General features: G+C 52.8%; 1 protein-coding gene across 4 annotated transcripts in view; it reads left to right on the forward strand.

Annotated features, from left to right (window-relative positions):
- The first annotated feature begins 1,352 nt into the window (after positions 1-1,352).
- Positions 1,353-15,298, forward strand: part of HOMER2 (homer scaffold protein 2) — a 98,320-nt gene continuing 84,374 nt past the window's right edge. For 2 of the 4 annotated variants that reach the window (XM_045448611.1, XM_045448612.1), the window contains exon 1: positions 1,353-1,462. In XM_045448611.1, the coding sequence (XP_045304567.1) occupies positions 1,368-1,462 (95 nt within the window). In that variant the 5' untranslated portion in view covers positions 1,353-1,367. Of the gene's footprint in view, positions 1,463-5,383; positions 5,790-15,298 lie in introns of those variants that run through there. The other 2 variants (XM_045448614.1, XM_045448613.1) reach the window with 2 other exon arrangements.

Consider the following 15,298-nt stretch of genomic DNA (forward strand, 5'->3'; position numbering starts at 1 on the left):
CTCAGTCGGTTGAGTGTCCAACTTCGGCTCAGGTCATGATCTCACGGTTTGTGAGTTCGAGCCCCACATCGGGCTCTGTGCTGACAGTTCGGAGCCTGGAGCCTGCTTCGGATTCTGCGTCTCCCTCTCTCTCTCTCTGCCCTTCCCCTGCTCACACACTCTGTCTCTCAAAACTAAATAAACATTTAAAAAAATTAAAACAAATGTAAACCGGATCCTAGCATTCCCCACCTGCCAGTGCATTTGGGCAAATCCCGAATCCTTAGCCAGGCCTCCGTGCCCGGTGCTCGTCTCCCAGCTCATCTCGTGCCTCACGAAACTCACACCATCCTAACCACGCTGACCTTGCAGCTCCGGGGAACTTCCTGGGTCTTGTCCACCTCAGTGCCTTTGACGCTCCTCTGCCTGGGACCTCTTGCTCCCATGCCATCCCTGGTCAGTGCCCCTCCAAAGAGGCCATTCCTACCCACGCTTCTCAACCTAAATTAGGACTCTTTTACTCACACGGATCACAGCTTATGTTGTGTGATTATTTGTCATATGTCTTCCACTCGATGTTATAGTTCCGCGACAGAAGGACTGTGCCTCTTTGGCTGAACACTTACTTTCTCCCTCGTGTCCAGCTCAGCATCAGAGACATGGTAGGTGATCAGTATTTGCAGAAAGAGTACGTGTTTTTCTATGTTACTATATGGTCTCCACAAACATAATCTAGTGGCTGTGTAACACCTGACAGATATCCATTTAATTAACGGCTTTAATGAAACATTTGTTTCCTACGTCAAGAGCTGACCTTTCATGGGCAGAAGAAAACAAAATGTTTGAGGTCCCTGCATCAGCAATATATAGCACCATATACATGTACACAGTAAACCTAATCTTGCTGTTGAAAGAGAAATATATATAGATTGCAGGTTTTTGAAATCAGTGTGGTCGGTTGTGAACAGCGCTGCTTTTCAAAATAGAACAGAAGGGAAAACGCTTTGCAGGTGAGGGGGTAAGAATTGTTCTGTGTAACTTCCATACATACACAGAAGTCGTGTTTCCATTTTATGAGCTCTGCTTGCGCACCTCTCACGCACGGCCGGTGGTGAGACGGCACGCAGGCTTTGGTCTACGGGAGACTCCCAGGGCTGCTTTCTTTCTCAATAAACGTTTTTATTCTGGACCAGTTTTAGATTTACAGAAAAGCGGCAAAGACAGTGCCAAGGTCCTTGGGTGCCTCTCACCTGAGTGTCCCCCGTTGTCAGGGTCTTACGTCGCCACGGGGCGTGTGCCACGAGGAACCGACGAGTGCCTTGTCAGTAACTGAACTCCAGATTTTAGTTTTTCTTCTTTCTCTTCCAGGACCGAATCTAGGATCTCGTATGCATTCAGTCGTCTTGTCTCCTGGGTCTCCTCTGCTCTGTGACAGTCTCTCAGTCTTTGTTTATCATGAACTTGATGGAGGAGCACTGGCCAGGTATTATGTCGAATGTTCCTCGTTGTGGATTTGTCTGGTGTGTTTCTCATGATCCAACTGGGGCGATGGGTTTAGGGGAAGAAACATCACACAGGGGAAGTACACGCCTCCTCAACACCCCATCAGAGGGCACGTGATACCAAAGTGGCTCATCACTGGTGATGTTAACCTGCACCACTTGGTCAAGAAAGTGGTTTCTCCACTGTAAAGTTACCATTTTCCCCTGTCCATACTTTATTCCTATTTGTTTAAATTTTACTTACCTATTTTGAGAGAGAGAGAGAGAGAGAGAGATCATGAACAGGGGAGGAGCAGAGAGATAGGGAGAGAGAACGAATCCCAAGCAGGTGACAGCCCAGAGCCCCAACGCAGGGCTCAAACTCACAAACTGAGATCATGACAGGAGCTGAAGTCAAGAGTCAGATACTTAACCGACTGAGCCACCCAGGCGCCCACCCCCATACTCTATTCTTTAGAGGCAAATCACTAAGACCTACTCTCAGGGAGTGGAGGAGTGGGGGGTGTTGAACTCTACCCCTTGGAAGGGAAGTATCTCCATATCTTATTTGGAATTCTGTACAGAGGATTTGCCTCTTTTCCACTTATTGAACAATTTCTTTAAATATGGACTCGTGTATATTCATTTCTTATGTTGCGTTATAATCCTATACAGGGTCGTTTATTTTATTGTTCGAATCGTTCCAACTCTGGCCATCGGAAGCTCTTTCCTGTGTCCCTCTAACATGCCTCCATCCTTTTGTTTTTTGAGCCTTCCTTACTTCCTCGTGCACCAACACGTTCTAGCACATCTTGTATTTCCCCTGCCCCAGACCACAGCCGGCCATCTCTCCAGGAGCTGGTACCTGACAGACGGGAGGCCAGAGCCGTGGAACGTCACCCTCCCAGGCTCAGAGGGTGCAAAGTGCTCTTCTGCCAAGGAAGCTTGGGGGGATTTGTAGGCAACACAGAGGAAGGGTGTGTTTCCTTACTTCCTCAGCCCTCTGCACCTATAGCTCTCTGGTGAGCCACCCACGGTTGTCTCATCTGCCCTGGTGAGAGTGCAAAACCTTCTCGGACGGACTGTCCGTGCCTGGTGGTCAGATTCTGGAAGCCTCTGCTGCCACACGGACTGGCGGGAGTCCCAGGTGCCCGAGTTTGTGCCGGTCAAGGTTTGGCTTCCCAGACTTCTGGGGGCATCTCCGCGCCACCCACTCCCAACTCTGGATCCACTGACTCTGGATCCTTTGACTCTCCCAAGGCTCCCGTTCCACAGCTGGCTTCCCCGCACCTTCCCTCGCTCGTGCATGTTCAGTAGGTGTCCTTGCTTCTCTGAGCAGAATGGAACCTCAACCGCCATCAGTTTTCTTCCCTAGACCCTCTTCTCCTCTCCAAGGCTCACGCCTCTGCCTGGGGCTGGAGTCTCGTGCCCCCTCACTGGCTCCTCATGCTCAGCCTAAAAGGACACTCAAATCTCCTGGCCTCGTCTCAGCCTCCAGCCGGCAAGGAGTCTCTCCCCCCCCTTCTTCACATCAGGCCTCTTGCTGAAGAAACTTGCTCAATCCTTTTCCTCGACAACTGGGGCTGCACAGAGCATGTTGCTGGGAGATTGTTCACAGAAAAGGGGTGACTATTGATTCTGATGAAGCAGGAGGCACTGGTAGGGACCCTGAGGGGCCCCACGCTCGGGCAGATCCCACAATGACAAAGTGCTCCTGCTGGGGGCCACCCCAGGAAGCTTACACACGGCTCTGGCGACCTCAGAAGGTTCCCAAGAGGCAGCATCCAATCTGGGCCTGGAGTTGGGGGCTGAAGGAGAGGGGGGAAGGCACTCCTCGCAGGTCCCCACGGGGTGGCCGCTCAAAGCTGGTGGAAAGGAGGGGCAGCTGTTTCCAGATCTTGTCTGATCCACACGTTTCCTCTCCCCCCCCACCCCTCACCCTGTAGCGAGGGCCTTTGTCCAGAGGGATGGGCATTTTACTCATGGCTCTTTATTTATATCTTTAATTTTAATTTTATTTTAGTAGGTTCCATGCCCAGTGCGGGGCTTGAACTCATGACACTGAGATCAAGACCTGAGCTGAGCTCAAGAGTTGGACCCTCAACCAGCTGAGCCACCCAGATGCCCCTACTCATGGAGTGTTTAGCCTCACGTGGGCTCACACCTCCAGCAGTGCCCTGCTTCCCACTGTCTGTGGGAAGCAGCCCAAGTGATTCAGCAGCCCCACCTGTCTTGCCTCACTGCATCTCCCGGGGGTAATGTGGGTGTGCCCTTCCCATCAGCGGAACAAAAAGAAAGTCTTCTTCAGGATTTGGGAGACTGCTTGGCCCCACCGCGCCGTGAATCTGTCTTCTGATACTCCGACCCCAGCTAAGCTGACCTCTGCCATTCATTCCCCTATGCTGACTTCTTCCTTTGACGCTGCTGAGGGCAACCCTCACCCCCATCCCCCTCATCCCACCCCCCTCCCCCCCAGCCGATCGATCTTTTGAATTCAGCTCGTGATAGAGTGAGAGATTCGTTTCCTCCCGGACCAAGTACCAGCCCTGGCTTTAAACAGACTCACTTGTGCTTACAGACTCTGGCAAATTTTGTGTGTCTGTGGCCTGGCTTATGCTAATTCATTCATTCAACAGGTATTTACGGAGGACTTTCAGGCACAGCTCTGAGCACTGGAGATACAACGATGAGCAAAAAGATACAGCTTCATAGAGTTTGCAGATGTGCCTGGGAGAAAAGATATTAAACTGATAATGTCACAAATATTTATTACAAATAATAAGTGCAATAAAGAAAAAGGATGGGTGTTCAGTTTGTCTAGGGCATTAAGTAAAGTTTCCACAGAGAAGTGACAGTTTAACTGAGATCTGAAGAATGAGTAGGAATTGACTAGGGACGACAGAGACAGGAGAGGAGAAAATCTTCCCAGATGGCCATAATAGCATGTGCAAAGGTCCTGAGGCTGAAAGGAGGATGGCCAGTTGGCTAAGGGCAGAAAGGATAATGAGAGAGAAAAGGCTGGAGAGGCAAAATGGGGCAGGGCCTTATAGGCATGTTTAGTGTCTTGGTCTTTATTCCAAGGACAGTGAAAAGGAAGCCAGTGAAGGATTTTAAGAAGAGTGATATGATCAGATTTGTGATTGAGAAAATTACTGACCACAGTATGAATTACAGGGGGTGGGGTGCACCCTGAGGAGACTTGGGGAGTTAGCAGGTAAAGTTGTGGTCCCAGAAGAGGTGAGGGTAGATTTGAGATGGTGACCCTACTTCATATGCTTGTTCCTTTACGCCCCCCTCACCCCCCCCCCCACCCCCCAGCTGTCCTCAGATGGCAGGCTTATGTGGGCAGTGTGTTCTCAGCAGAAGATGATCTGGTGGGAGGCCCTCGGGGGATGGAGGTTAGCTTAGACCCAGTGCCAGCCTTTAGTAGGGAATCAGGACACGATGTGTGGAAAGGGGATTAAGAGACTGCTCGTCTTTAAATTCCTCTTTTGCCATCTCCATTTCCCTTGCTCTAAGAATAAAACCAAGCTTAACTAAGCCTCCTTAAAAGCTATTACACTGTAATTGGAAGCCCTGTCCCACCTTCACGCTGGGAAGAGCCCAGAACACCTGCTGCAGGTGCCGGATCCTCCCCGCCACGTTGGCTTTCCGGAATTTCATGGCAGCGGGTACCCTGAGCCACCCAGCCTGGCAATGGACGGCAACACCAAGGTGGGCTTCCAGGAGGGGCGTGGCCGTGCCCATCTCTGATTCTGGAGATCTGAGCTCTGATCTGAATACGTGACCTTGCGCAACTCACTTCCCCTCCCGCGGCCTCAGTTCCCTCATCCGCAATCGCAGGGTGGCCCCAAAGTCCCTCCGGCTGCGAGCGGGGCTCTGGGTCGGACCGGCGGGATGCTCGCTGCGGGCACTGCGCCGAGCGCCCGGGGCGCGCCCACGCCGCTCGCCGAGGGAAGGGGGCCTCCCGGGAGGCGGGCGGGGAGCGCGCGGCGGCGCGGGGGGACGCCCCCCGCCCTCTGCCCGGCTCCGCGGCCGGGGGGCCCCCCGAGGTTACGTAAGGAGCCGGCGCGGGGAGCGGGGCGGGACGGGGCGGGGCCCGAGCGCGGCCGCCCAGCCCCCGCCGGCCCAGCCCCCGCCCGCCCGCGCCAGGCGGCGGCGGCGGCGGCAGCGGCAGCCGCGCAGCCCCGCGGCATGGAGCGGCGCTGGGGCTGAGCCGGGCGCGCACGGGCCGCCGCATGTGCGGCGCGGGGAGCGGCTGCGGAGCGCGCGGAGAGCGAGCGCCAGAGGGCCCGTCGGAGCGGCCGCCGGAGCAGCGCCGGAGATGGGGTGAGGGAGCCCCCGGGGGGCCGGCGCCCTCTCCGCGCGTCGGGGGGTCCGGGGGGAGGGGGACGGGCGTGCGGCCGGCCGGGGGTGGGGGGCCGTCGACCCCCGGCAGGGGCGGCCCGGCCGGGGCGCGGACTTGGGGCCCCCGCGCGGTGGCCCTCCGCCCCCGAGCCGGCCCCGGGCGCGCGGTCAACTCCGGGGCCTGTGTGTGCGAGCGCGCGGGGCAGTGTGTCGTCCTCCGCGGCGGGGTTCGTGACAAGCCGAATGGAAATAGAAGTTTTCCTGGAAGGGGAGCAGACCGAGTAATCCTGACCCCCCCGGCGTAGGAATAGTGGGTTCGGACTCTGCTTGGAGCGGGATGGGGGTGAGGGAGTGCGGAAGGAGCCGGGCTGAGGCTCCGGCCTCGGACTCGACGGAGTAAGAGGCTCAGGGGGAGAAGTTGAAATACTCTGTCGGAGTGACTAATGCTTGTGAGTATACAAAGTAATTTGAAAAAGCAGGATTGATTTCTCCTTGGCGTCTCCGTGAGCAGTAGGCGCTGTGAGTCAGGGAGCCACTGTGCTAATAACACGATTAACTCCTTGCATCTGCTCGCTCGATGGGAGCACACGGCGGTGAGGGGCCGTCCGTTTTCAGGGAACAGTTATGTAGCCCGATTTACAGATGAGGAAACTGACGCCCTCGGTGGTCGGGCAGTCGACGGGCGCTTGTGGAGGGACATTTGGTGCCTCCGCAGAGGGGAAGTCACAGCCTGCCAGGGGGCGTGGGGCTGGCGCTGGGGGTCAGGGAACCAGAGTTTCCGCGTCTCTGCCTCCTGCTGCGTGCTCAGCGCCCTCCAGACAGCCCTTCTCGGGCCCCCCAGACCGCTGCTGGGTGCGTCTGGAGATGTTGGTTTTCTCTGTGGGATCGGGAAGGAGTGGAAGGGGCGACATGGTCCTGGTGGCCTGACCTAGCTCCCGTGGGTCAGCGGCTCCATTGCGCCTTCCTCCAGGCCGTTTCTGGAGTCCTCTTTCCCGGCCCACTTCACCTGTGGGGTCTGGAGGACCCAGAGGCAGGCCAAGAGGAGTTTGGGTGAAGTGTGAGGGCTCTCCAGAGCTCCATGAGCAGGGCGGGGTGGGGGGTGGGGGTGGGGGGGGTGGCGAGAGGGGCCTAGAGATTCGCCTGAGACGTTGGCGTCAGTCCAGGAGATTTCCCACACGGAGAAACTGGGGGTCATTTTACCAGAGGCACACGGGCTGGGAAGCGGGTTTTCTGTAACATTTCCAGTGACCTCTTGGTAGATTATGAAAAGGCCGCTCTCTGTGCAGTGGGAACCTTTGAGGCTCTCAGATTTCATACTTAAAAAAAAAAAAAAGAAAGAAAGAAATTGATGGGGAAAAAGGAGTTGGCAAATGTAGGTCTCCAGATAGAAGGAAGATAAAAGGGGTCTGATCATTTTAACTCTCTCCCTCCCTCCCCCAGACAACACAAAACCAACTCAACACACTTGCGTGATCCAGAACAAACGTTGAAACTCTGTTGGTTGAGATCAAATAGTTCTGTGGAAAGGAAAGTGTTTACTCATAAAAGCTGAAAGAAAATGTCAAGATAATTTTCATTTGTGGAGCATCGGGGAGGAGTGGCTTGGGGGAATCTTGTGAAAATGGAGTGTGGCTTTCACGGAGTTTTACCATCGTTCGGTAGGTGACTGTTACTCCCTTCGTGTAGGTGAGGGCCGGTCTGCAAGTCCTGCCTACTTCTGCCAGCTTTTTTTTTTTTTTTTCAACGTTTATTTATTTTGGGGACAGAGAGAGACAGAGCATGAAAGGGGGAGGGGCAGAGAGAGAGGGAGACACAGAATCGGAAACAGGCTCCAGGCTCTGAGCCATCAGCCCAGAGCCCGACGCGGGGCTCGAACTCACGGACCGCGAGATCGTGACCTGGCTGAAGTCGGACGCTTAACCGACTGCGCCACCCAGGCGCCCCTTCTGCCAGTTTTAATACACGCGCTTCTCCCGTAATTGAGGTGTGCAGACAAACCAGGGCAGTAAATTGAGATGGAGTTAAGGCTGGATAAGCAGTTCAGGCAGAGGAGGGTGGAGGGAGCTATTTTCACCCAAAATAGAACCAATGTCATCCTTTCCGAGAGTGGAGTAGGACGAGGGGAAGGAGGAAAGGGCAGCCAGCAGAGAACCTCATCGCGGCCCTCCCCGTAGCCCTGTCACGGCTCCACTGTGTAGACGTGGCCCAGACTTAAGAGGAAAAAAAAAAAAAAATCTGAGTTTACTTCTCCCACTTCAGATGCTTGTCCTCTTCCAGACACTCACTGTTTCCGCTTCCCTTCTGTGAAGTGTTTTGCGTTGTGTGTGGTTTCCCCAGTAAGGTTGTGTTTTGACTCCTGAGGCAGCTGTTGGCACATTGTCTCTCCCCCTCAGACCTCTGTCTGTCCCCTCCCCACCACACCTTGCCTCCCTCCGCGAACAAAATAGGAGCCACGGACCAAGGAGAGTCTCATCTCCCTGTGGCCCCGTGTCTTGCCTCCCACCTGTTTCACCCACTTGTCCCACCACCCTGGCCCCCTCTCACCTCATCAGGCCACGTTGCTCTGTTCTTCCACATCCCTCCGTCCAGGCTCTTTCCCATCAGTATACAAACATGCTTTGGTTCAGGGCCGTCCAGTAGAACTTTCCACACTGATGGAAAAGTGCTGTGTCTGCATGGCCCAATTTGGCCGGCCCCAGCCACCTGTGGCTCTAGGGCACTTGAAACGTGGCTAGTGTGACCGAGGGCCCGAGTTTGTAATTTCATTTCCATTGAAACGGCCACATATGGTGGTGGCCGCCATGTTGGAGAGCACCACCGTAGCTTCTGTCATTTCGCATCTCTCTCCTGCTTCTTTGCTTCCCTTCCCCTGAAAACATCGGTCCCAAAGCCACTGCGTCCACTGGCTTTCTTCGCCTACCATTTGATTACCCTCCACACCCTGCAGTGCCACCCAGACTGTGGGGTCGCTGCTAGCCTGTGCCCTGGCCTTAGCCTCTTGGCCGTTCCCTCCCCCCTGGAACAACTGCCCCACCCCCCTCCAGCCAGCTTCCAGCCGCCACACTCCCCTGCTTTTCTGCTCCCCTTCCCGATGGCTCCTGTCCAGTGTTGCACCTCTGTCTGACCTCTGAATGATGGGCCGCTTACGGACCGGACCTGCTTCCTCTGTGCGGTCAACACTCCCTTCCTAGGTGATGTTGTCCACCCACCCCTGCTGGTGACTCCCACGTTTTTATTTCCAACACATCCCTTCTGGGGGCCTCCAACTCTTGTCCATGAACGAGCTCCTGATGCCTCTTCCAGATCTGACCTTCCCTTTATCTTCTCCATCCCAGTCAGTGGCCCCACCATCCACCCGCTTGCTAAGAATCATCCTTGCTTCTCCTCTCCCTTACCGTCCACGTCCACGCTGTCAGTGGGCCCCGTGGTTCTACTTCCGGGATACTGTCTGGTGTCCACCTGTCCCCATGGTCATAGCCCCCACACTGGTCCTGGCCACCATTGCCTCTTTCCTGGACCAGCTCCCACTCTGGGTATCTCCAATCCATTCTCCATACGGGGGCCCAAGTAGCTGGCTTTAAAAATTGCAAATCGGATCAGGTCACCTCGCACACCCTGCAGCCACAGGGGGATGGCTTGTGCCTCATCTCTAGTGTCCCCTGTCCATCCCTCACTGCCTTCTGCTAACGTGAGCCTCATTTCTCCTCTTGCCCTGCTCGGGGTCGGGGGTCGGGGGTGGGGGGGGGGCATCTTTGAACTTGCTCTTCCCTCTGCCTGGGAGGTTCTTGTCCTAACTCTGCAAATACCTTCCTCCTCATGCTTCAGATTCCCACATCAGGGTCACCTGCAGAGCCTTTCCGACCCCTGCCGTTCCTTGCGAACACAGCCACACCTATTTGTCTGTGATTACTCACCACAGCGCACCTGCAATCATGTGGGCTTTTTTTTTTTTTCTTTCTTTCTTTCTTTCTTTTTTTTTTTTTTTTTTTAACTTATTTACAATCTGTCCTCCTTGCTGGCATCCCACAAGGATAGGGGCTTACCTTTGTCACCTGTGTCTCCTAACACCTGGCATAGTGACAGGCCCCTTGTAGGCCCCAGTACTTTTTTTTTTTTTTTTTTTTTTTTATTATTATTATTTTTTTCAACGTTTATTTATTTTTGGGACAGAGAGAGACAGAGCATGAACGGGGGAGGGGCAGAGAGAGAGGGAGACACAGAATCGGAAACAGGCTCCAGGCTCTGAGCCATCAGCCCAGAGCCCGACGCGGGGCTCGAACTCACGGACCGCGAGATCGTGACCTGGCTGAAGTCGGTCGCTTAACCGACTGCGCCACCCAGGCGCCCCCCCAGTACTTTTTTGATGGAGTTAATGCTTGAATGTGGTGGGCAGCCTTGCTTGGATGCTGGCCTGGGAGCTGTGATAATTTTGGGATCACCTTTTATATGGCTTGCTTAATTGAGGGTTACAAGGGCCAAGAGAGAAAGAAACCACATTTGGATGCAATTTTCTTTTAATGCTAAAGCAAGCCATTTAGCTTTTATTATGACTTGGGTTAATTTTCAGGCTGTCAGCTGTCATCCGAGTATTGGGGTTATAAATTATCTTTTTACTCGCCTGCAAAAGGTAACAGAAAAGCCAGCTTGCCTGCTGTTGTGACTCTTGGCTGATTTTGTCAGTGTTTACAAACAAGACCGACTGTAGTCCTGTCAGGCTTTGGTTTACACTCCTTTATTTTGTCCGGCCAAGATTACGTTGCACCGCGCGATAACAATCGCGGTGATCTAATACCTTGGGCCTCCTTTCGGTAACCGATACTGGGTAGCTTTCCTTTGATGTTCATTCCTTCTCATGTAATTTTCCATTCCTCCCGCAGAGTATGAACTTTGCTTTTGGGTTCGTGTTGACAAAAACAGATACGGTCTCTCAGATCTGTTGAAGGAACTTGTCTTTCTTGGTTCTGTCTTGGGCTTTCTAAACTTCACTTTACTAAGGTTCATTCGATCTGTTCGTCTGTAAGGCATTTATTGGGAGGGTCTGTTGGGAGATCCAGGATGAGCAGACCTACTAGGTCACTCCTGCCCTTAACGGAGATTGTATTTCCAAATTGGAGGTAAAGCCACGTGTAGAAGTACCAGCTTTATGTGTGTGTTTCAACGAAATGTTGTAACGCAAAGGGTGTCAGAGGCAGTGCCCGCCTATTTGGGACATGTAGGACAGATGCCCCCATATGCTACAGGGACTACCAGGGCGCTGTTAGCATTGATGATCACCATCCTCACGTACGTAGGCAGCCCTTAGTGTCACATTCCGTGTCAGAGTTGGAAGAATATACAATGGAGTAGGCACTAACTAGGCGTGTATGGAATGAATGCATGCATGCATGAATGAATGAATAGCAATGAATGACTAACTCTTTGGGTTGACCTTCACTTTGGGGGACGTGCCATCATTCTTGCTGGAAACAGACTCAGAGCAAAGCAGGTGGTTTGTTCTTGTCAAGTGGACTTCATGACTTGTGTCAATAGTGGGTTTCTTTTCTGTAACGACTCCCGGGGAACTGGAGTTAAATGTGCGGTCACCCTCGGCAGACTTACTAGCCCTCGTTCGTTACCTTTATTCCTTGTTCTGTCGGATGGCCCTTCCTTTGCTCTTACTTCTCTCTCTCTCTTTTTTTTTTTTTTTAACAAAATGAAAATAGCTTTGCTTTTCTTCCCCTAATTATAAAAATGTTGCACGTTCATACTAAAAAATAACAGCATGAAGAAGGAAGTGAAAATTACTTGTCATCCCACGTCTCAGGGATAGCCTCCCTGGGCAATCAGATGTCTGTCTTTGCGGATTTCTCTGCACGTACGTGTGTCTCTGCGTCTAGATGTAGGTCTACCTAGAACAAATGTATTTTTAACGAAATGGAATCATCTCCTACATCTGTTTTGTAACGTAAGTTTTTCAACTTAAAATACCTTGAGTGGACATCTTTTCATGACGGTGACTATAAATATACATCATCTCTCTTTTTTTTTTTTAACTTTTTATATGTTTATTCATTTTTGAAAGAGAGAGACAGAGCACAAGCAGGGGTGGGGCAGAGAGAGAGGGGGACACCAAATCCGAAGCAGGCTCCAGGCTCTGAGCTGTCAGCACAGAGCCCGAAGCGGGGCTTAAACTCATGAACCGTTGTGAGGTCATGACCTGAGCTGAAGTCGGATACTCAACCGACTGAGCCGCCCAGGTGCCCCAAATATATGTCATCTTTTAAATCCACACCTACTTGTAATTTGTCGTTTTGCTAAATTTTATACGTCTTTGTAAACTCGCTTAAATCCTCTGTAGAACAAGGCAGGGTATTAAAAAAAAAAAAAAAAAAAAAAAAAAGACATTTTGACAGTTCCTTCAAGCAATCGGTTGCTCTAAATGAATTACCAAAGGAAAGAAATGGTAGAGAAACCAGGATCACAATTAACATCGGGTAATTTGCAGTGGCTGCGTAATTTTGGGTGAGTCACTGCTCCTTAGTGAATCTTGGTGAGAACATCAAGAATTCATCGTTGTTGCTAAGGGTGGTTGGTGGACGAGGACCCAGCTGCTCAAACTATTTCTGCTTGTTTGGAAATATCAGGGCAGAGTGATTCCGCTTGCAGACCTGGACAGGAAGGTTCTCTGTGAGCAGAAGCACGGTGCTTCAAAGCCCTTTGTCTGGTGGGCACCGCGGCCCCTCCTTTGGAGAATTCCCTTGGCGAGAGGGCTGGCAGGGACATATATACTGGAAGGACGTTCTATTCCCTGCTTCAGTTGTGAGGCAATTAACACACACACACACACACACACACACACACACACAAGCTGGATAAATCCTGTGACATGTCTCAGCCAACACAGGCAGGGGCGCCTGGGTGGCTCAGTTGGTTGCATCCAGTTCTTTGTTTTCCGTATTTCTAGACACCGGGCACATAGGCTGCCCTCGGTCGTGTTACGGGTTTGGAGGTGAGCACTGGCATCGTGGCCCAGTTTCCTAGTGGGGCGCGCTTGTGTGGGAAGGTAGCGGGTTGGAAGTCTCTGCTCAACTACGGCAGAGTCTCCAGTAGTTCTGCCTCTGAGCGCTTAGTCATATGGTATCGTTCTGGGAGAATTTATTTAAACTATAGTTCGAATTAGCTTGTTAGAATAAAAATATGCTTGTGGGGAACACATTTAGACATTTGTCAACGACTAGAGAGATTTAAGGAGAAAAACACATTTTTATTCACAACCCTGGTTGATAGTCGTATTATTATTATTATTATTATTATTATTATTATTATTCAGCTGGGGAATTGGGGACCGGGGTGTCGCCACCAGCCAAAGAGTTTAGCCTGAGAGATGTGCATTGAGAAATCCCTTGGGGTGGGGGTGGGGGGGCCTTGGGTAGCTCAGTCAGTTGAGTGTCTGACTTCGGCTCAGGTCATGATCTTGCGGTTCGGTTGGTGAGTTCGAGCCCCACATTGGGCTCTCTACTGTCAGCGCAAAGCCTGCTTCAGGTCCTCTGTCCCCCCTCTCTCTGCCCCTCCCCCATTCACACTCTCTCTAAAAAATAAATAAAACATTAAAATAATAATAATAAAAAAGAAACCTCTTGGCGTGCAGGTGTCCTCCAGCCGAATGGAGGCTGGGTCCCGCTAAGGGAGGGGCTCTGGCAGGCCCCTTTCTTTGTGCCTTGTCCTGGGGAAGTCACAGGCAGTGGCACCTGAGGCCGTTTGGGGTGGGGGGGGACTGAGACCATTTGTCCTCTGGGTCTTGGGCGGGGGGGGGGGTGGGCACTGTCGTCTGTGGATTATTGGGTAGGGGGTGTCCACAGGGATCCAATTAGTGAGGAATATTGCAGACCCTGCTGCCTGGGTATTGGATTCCTTCTGGGATCTTTAATTGGGAAAACTTTTAATGGAGTTGCTCAGATACATGGAGGAAAGGAGAGGCGCTTTGACTCGTGTTGTCCTCGGGGAGGGAGGTGACAGAGAAGGTCCTCGTGGGGAAGGGGAGTGGAGCTGTTCTGGGAGGCTCCAAAGGGCCGGGAGAGGAGCTTCTTAGTAGAGCAGGTGCCCAGGCAGATTGGAGCTCTGAAGGTCGGGGAAGAGCTCTCTGACGCCTCCGAGTGACTCGAGAGAGAACTTTCATTCTTACGTGGTGGCCAGTTCACTGTCATAGAGGGCCGCCTGTTGGGGGGGGGAGGGTGGGGTGGGGGGGGGACACGGAGGAGGGTTAAATGCAGTCAGATCCCCAGCCCCTGGCTGTGTGAGCTTGGACAAGTCATTTCATCTCTCAGACGTCACTGTCTTCATCTGTTTTTGTTTTTTTTTAATTTTTTTTTAACGTTTATTTATTTTTGAGACAGAGACAGAGCATGAACGGGGGAGGGTCAGAGAGAGAGAGGGAGACACAGAATCTGAAACAGGCTCCAGGCTCTGAGCGGTCAGCACAGAGCCCGACGCGGGGCTCGAACTCACGGACCGCGAGATCATGACCCGAGCCGAAGTCGGACGCTTAACCAACTGAGCCACCCAGGCGCCCCCATGTCTTCATCTGTTAAATGCACAGTAAAGTGACCACAAACAAGGGAATGTGTGTGAAGCGTCCAGCATAGTGCCCGACACATAAGTACTCAGCATGTGGTGGCCAGGTCTGTGATTACTGTCATCACCATCACCATCGTTTCTGCTTTGGGTGGGGGTTTGGCAGCTGACCCCTGAGGAACTTTCTGGAATATGTGGCCAGAGTGTCCCTGATCTTTGATCCTCTCAGCTGCTTGCTCCCAGTCCTGAGCGGTGCTGGAGTCGTTCCCGTCATCGGGTGACCCTGACGATATGAAGTTTGCCCTCTGGAGCCTTGCTCGCAGCACAAAAGCCCGCAGGCTGTGTGGGTGGAGGGCAGTCACCGGCAGAGGATGGGCACGGTCAGGAGAGCCGACCCACATTTGCCAACAAGAACGCCAGGCTGCCGGCCGGTTGCTTTCACGGGGAGGTGTAAGTGCGGGCAACAAAATGAGAGGTTGCTCCCCATTGTGGGTTCAGACTAACGACTTACGTTGCTGGTCAGAGAGCCCGTCGTGTGATCATTCACTCGTTCCTTCAAGAAATTCAAGAGGCCATCCACTTTGGGGTGCCAGGAACAGAGTGGTGAATGTTTGTGGTCCCATGACGCTTACAGTGTAGCGAGGAAGGTGGACATTAAACAGACATTACCTAAGGGGTCAATATGGGGCCAGGGGGCCGTGTGGGCTCTGCACCCGTGGGTTTCAGGGCCTGGCGTTTCGTGGCCCTCACCCGCTCCCAGGGGTCTGAACTCCCTCCTCATCCCCCCTCAACTCTTCATCAGCTCCTGCCTGACCAATGACCACCACTTGGCTGCTGAGCGCCATCTCTGGGCCAGGAGCCAAGAAGTTAGAGGTTGTAGAACAGGGGCTCTGCCCTCCCAAGAGAGAAGGATGGTGAGCAGGACATTAGGGCAACGAGAT

The sequence above is a fragment of the Leopardus geoffroyi genome, chromosome B3, assembly GCF_018350155.1.
Source record: "Leopardus geoffroyi isolate Oge1 chromosome B3, O.geoffroyi_Oge1_pat1.0, whole genome shotgun sequence".
Lineage (NCBI taxonomy): Eukaryota > Metazoa > Chordata > Mammalia > Carnivora > Felidae > Leopardus > Leopardus geoffroyi.